Source organism: Buceros rhinoceros, unplaced genomic scaffold, assembly GCF_000710305.1.
Source record: "Buceros rhinoceros silvestris isolate BGI_N320 unplaced genomic scaffold, ASM71030v1 scaffold10837, whole genome shotgun sequence".
Taxonomy (NCBI): domain Eukaryota; kingdom Metazoa; phylum Chordata; class Aves; order Bucerotiformes; family Bucerotidae; genus Buceros; species Buceros rhinoceros.
Genome location: NW_010420465.1, coordinates 56263 through 61568, shown reverse-complemented (window position 1 = coordinate 61568; position 5306 = coordinate 56263). Strand labels below are relative to the sequence as shown.

General features: G+C 49.0%; 1 protein-coding gene across 1 annotated transcript in view; it reads left to right on the top strand.

Moving 5' to 3' along the window:
- The first annotated feature begins 612 nt into the window (after window positions 1–612).
- FGD3 (FYVE, RhoGEF and PH domain containing 3) overlaps window positions 613–5306 on the top strand; it is a 48588-nt gene continuing 43894 nt past the window's right edge. Inside the window, exon 1 of the mRNA XM_010139314.1 lies at window positions 613–777. Within this exon, the coding sequence (XP_010137616.1) occupies window positions 753–777 (25 nt within the window). The 5' untranslated portion in view covers window positions 613–752. The remainder of the gene's footprint in view (window positions 778–5306) is intronic.

Below are 5306 nucleotides of genomic sequence, written 5' to 3'. Positions count from 1 at the left end.
GGTGCCTGCAGGAGTGAATTGAGAGTGGTCGAGTACACGGCTGACAAACACATTAATCACTCCCTTCTCTGGTTTCCCACTGGATCAGGCCTTCATGGCATCTTCTAGGAACATTAGTGTTGTGTGTAAGGAGAAACAGTAACCGGTGGTAAAATGCAGCTGGAGCGGTGGGATCTCCTGCAGGAATGGTGCCTGTTCCGTCCCCCCACGCAGGACATGTTCCCAGTGCACCAGAACTTAGGTCTGTCTTACCAAATAACGTGGTGGTACGTGCTGGGGTGCTTGTACTTCTGGTTGGGGAAATCCTTCTGAAACCGGTTTTAGCTTTTGTATTTGCCCTTTTGTTTTGGATGTCTGTAGTAAAGAAGTAATTAGTTAATTAAGGAGGGGATTACTGAAATTCTGTCAGTCTTACCAGTCAGCTGGCTTGATGTGATGATAAAGGCTGGATATGTTGCTCGTAATGACTTATGAATGTCTCACCCCTCTTCTGCCCCGCTTCCTTTCCTCGGGAACTTGGATGCATGATACTCTTCCAGAAGCAGCACCAGTTTTCTTCAGGAGTGATAGAACCAAACACATACTGACTTGGTTTTGCCCCCTCAGGTTGCCCGTGTTCTCCTTTTCAAATCAAATGCCACATTGACTCAAATCCGGTGTTGGAAGCATGTGGAGAGCTGCAGCACATCGGCCCGGCGCAATGTATCCATCAGACAGGAAGGAAGCCCAAAACCAGAACTCCACTGGCCAAAATGCATCCTCTGCAGAAACCCCAAGGCAAGTAGCTGCGTCCTCCTGGCCATCGTACGAGCTTCGATCGTGCGTGAGCTCTGATGTTTTTAATTGAAGTGTGGTAGTTTTAGGTCACAGCAAAACCGTTATTTTTCTGTTCTGAGGTTCGAGTACGGCTTGTGAGGTTTTATTAGCTCCATTTTTCCCAGTGTTATGTAGCCTCTCAGGGAAGCCTTCAAGAAGAAATTGATTCAGCCGTAACAGATTACTCAACTTGTCAACCGATATTTCCTGCACTGGTGTTTTACCTCATGCAGCTGTGAAGTGTAAGTGTAATTTAGCGATATTGTTTTCATTCTTGAATAATTTTTTTAAAAGTGTTTTGGTAAGAATAGCTCATTGTTTAAACCTGGTCTGTTTTCCATTTATTGTAAAAACTGTGCACAGCAACAGGAAATGCCTAAACGAAGTGAACGTGGTTTGGAAACAAGAAGCTCAACCAGTCACATGCAGGGGTGGCATGTGGGCGGTGGCAGTTCCCCAGGCCTGCCAGACCCACAATCAAATAGGTGCAGTCCCAAAGTGTGCCGGAAGAGAAGCCAGGAAGAAGCATGTTGCAGCTGGTCCCTTTCCAGGCAGGTTGTCTGCTCTCCTCAGGCTTTTCTTCACTAAAACGTCTGAACGCTAAAAAAGCCTGCAGTAAATTTCTAGAAAGAAGATAAATTATTTTCGTGTTTCTCCATCAGCGAAATGGCATGTGGTCTCTGTCATGTCAGGTGGTCAAGTGCCCCCACTGCCACCACTCCCTGCTCTGCAGACTCGGTTAAATGTTGTCTGTCAGGGTGCTTGCCTGAGGGTCATCGCCGACACAGGCAGCATGTGGTTTGGGGGGCATTTGGAGCAGAGGAGGTTGAGCCCAAAGGAGATGCAAGGTCATAAACCAAACTTTTTTTAAGAAACACGTCCACGTGTTAGATGGTCATTAGAGAAAAGATTTTTGGTCACCATTGGGGCGTGTTGGACAAACTGCACCTCTGCAGCACCCCTCCCGGTTGGAACGCCGGTGTGACAGCACGTTTCTGGTAACCTTTCAGCTTTTAACAACCTCAAGGAAGGCGCTGTGTATTTATGGAGCTGTGACCTGGAGGTCTCGGCTGCCCAGGTTTAATTAGCGGGTGGCCCATGAATGTTGCCAGTACTGACAATGCAAAGGCGTAGCAGGAGTGTCTGGTCAGTAAGAAATGGAACGAGTTCCGCTGGGGTAGATCCTTCACTGTGGTACCGACTGCTCCGATTCCCATTTGTTGAGGCCATAGCCAGGTTTGCTATATGGAAGTACTCCAGAAAAGCTGGAGGGACCCTGCTGAGCTTGATTCAGATCATGCTTTTAAGTAGGTGAGTATCACCTATTTCCATCACTGGCGATAGGAACTACTTCTTTCTGCTGCTCACACTCATCCAAGCTCTCTCCCATTCCAGCAGTAAGCTCAGAACCAAAGAAGTCAGTGTAGTATCTGATTGGCTGGTTAGACCGTCCTCTGGACAGGATGGAAGTTTGTTAACGAGGTGATATAAACACCCGTAGGTAAAATGCTTCCTTGACTAGTTACTCTTACTAGTACTTTTTTTGACTGACCTCAGTTCGTTGGGCTCCTTGATGTCACTGTAGAAGTAGTCCAAGAAGAAACAAGAGTGGAGCGGAAATCCCGGCAGGGACTGTTGTGCAGTACCCCACACCTGGTCACACCTCACCTGACATCACCTCAGAGCCAGGTTAGCCAAAGCTGCACATCGGTGTTACAAGTCCTTGTCTGCATGTCCCAGTCGTATTCCTGGCAGATGCGTCTTGGTCATAAACTTTAAATAGTGATTTTATTATTTCACTTCACTTCTTTATGATAAAACTACTTCTAAAAATATCTGCAACGAGCTTAATCATGAGAGTAGAGAACAGTATGTACAATACTTTGCGAGGAAGGGAAGATGGTATAATTGTTTTTTCTCTTTGCTTTTATTGACTTTGTAAGTTTGAGCTGGCTTTTCTCTCTCATGTAGTTCATCGATCTCCTGTTCCTGTGTGGGTTGTATATCCAGTAAAGAAAGGAAAACACTGGACACTTCTCCAGGAAAATGAAATAGTCAAGATAATTTTAACAAGTTGTTTCTTATTAAACTGACTGTGTTGAAGTTGACATTTTTCTGTAATCCTTGCTTCCTCTTGGTGGCCATGTCCAAAAAAAAGTAGTTATTGCATTGTGGTGCATTTTCTTGCAGCCTCATAAATCTTTGCTCAGTTTTTTGTTGGTATTTTTACACAAGAACCTTTCCTCCCAGGGCTTTCTCCCTAGAGTTTCAAGGGTACCTCAGGAAGGCCTGCTTCTGGTTGATTTGTCGGGTGGGAAGTGCTGGCCTCACCCCCTGAGACTCCAGGAGCAGCTCTCTGCCCCCACCCCAGGCTGTGCTGTTGAGCCATTGATGCTTTTTTTGAGGGTATTCACTTCCTGGGGGGAAAACCACGTCCATAATCTGCTTCATCACACGTATTATTTTAGGTCTCTCTCAAGGGACTTGAACTGGAGTAAGGAGGTCTGCCAGTGTGACTCACACGGCTGGAATTTCTCTTGGTTAGGTCCCCCCAGCTTTCCCAGTGAGTCAGCCAGCCCCTCCGCCACTGCCTGGGACGGCTGACGGGAATTGTCGGGTCACTAATCAGCGTGTGGTGACCGCTTGCAGTGCTGGAGAGGAGGCACTTGTGAGGGAGCAGCTGCTGGGCTGGGGGGCTGAGGCGGGGGCTGAGGTGCTCGTTTGGCAGGAGGGAACTTCAGCAGAAGGAGGGAGGGCTGTTCCAGCGTGTGCCTTCAGCCTTCAGGTGCCACCTGAAACATGCTCCGTAATGCTCACCTCTCTTCATGCAGCTGGCTTCAGCCGCACCAGTTTAGCTGTCTGTGCCCAGGGTGGGCGCTGGAAGCTGCCCCCAAGATCATGCTGCTCTGTAGCTGGGACTCAGAGTGAGAAGATGGCAGCGCTGGTTCCTGCATGGGCTGGGACCTGTGGAAGGTGGCTTCAGAGCGTGGGCAGCAGTTTTGCTTGGGCTCCTGAGTTCCTATGGAAAAGCTGCACCTGGTTTTTTTCCGGGGCTGGCTGTTCTGTCAGTACCAACGATGGTGGCACACACGCAGGTGAGCTCATCTAGAGGTGCTTGGGCTTAGGGTGCAGATCCTTCACTCGTTTTGTGGAAGTCTGAAGTGATTTCCAAGTTTAAAGACTGTGTTGTGGTGTATCACCACTTCCTTGTAAATCCTGAGTGTGGGCTTCTGGTGTCGGCTCTGGAGCAGACATCTTGGGTGGTTTGAATTCTGCTTCGTCAGGCGTGCTCGCGAAGATCAGCAGCTTTGAGCCGTGCTGATATTTCCATTTCTCAAAGTTATTTCAGTAAATAAAGACTCAGAACTCACAGAAGTGGTTTCCTCCTTCCAGCATGGTGTCTCAGGTGATTCACCACTGACAGGAAGGACATGGACAGTGTGAGTGGACAGCAGTGACACCCTCTGCTATCAGTTTGAATGCTTTGGCAGGGAACTGCAGCTTCTGAGTCTGAAACTATGCGGGGCCTGACGGGCAATGTGGGGCGGGTTCTTGCCTGTCTGCCTGCTCCATTACGCACCTTCTGTGGAGAACCTGGAGCTTGCCTTTTCTGGCTGGAGGAGCCACGGGGCTGCGGAGATACCTTTCCTTAGGTCGGTTTAGCTTGCAAGGAGGAACATGGCTGGACACCCACTGATCCTGGTGTGCAAGGGAAAAGCTGGTGGGCAGCCCACAGAGCTCCACCATCCCATTTCTATACAAGATGATTTCCCTGCTGTTCCCCTGTAAGACAGGTTTTGTGGAGGTGGTTTCAAAACTGAGCTGTGACACCTGTATTTTAAGACAGGAATTGGGGATGTTTTTGGAGACTGGGCAGATCAGTCCTTTTGTGTCCGTAGTGTCCCATTAATCTCGAATCCTTAGATGGTTAGATTTTACTCTTTGGTGCTGAAATACACTCAGTAAAGTAGAAAGTTTAAAATGTGACCTATACTCAGAGCTGCAGAACTCGTTAACAGTCCTTCAGCACTGACCTCAGACAACGACTGTCCACAGCAGCCACCCGTCTGCTGGAGCAGGGAGGATGTCGGGGCTGATGTGGAGAGGAGAGCAGGCACAGAGCAGTCTACGGGGCAGAGGCAGCTGAGCTGGCTGTTTGGGGGCATATGCCTCAGTTCAGCCTCCTGAAATGCCATTCAGAGCAATTGCTAATTAAAGCTCCATCACCGTGTTAATCACATCGTGCTGATGTGCCGTAGGGACCAATTAAAAACTGGAAATGCTCAAAAGAAATTGTTCTTGAAAACACTGTTTAGCAAAACAGGTATTTGGAGCTTCCTCATTTGATGCGTTAGCTCTTTGGGTCGCCCGGTCTGGAGGGGTTGCTTGGCAGCGCTGCTCCGAGCAGTGGGCGCCTCTGGGGCGACGGTGCAGCCTGTCCTGCCTTCCAGAGCCTGCCCTGCCTGGGCGAGGCTGCTGGCGGCGGGGGG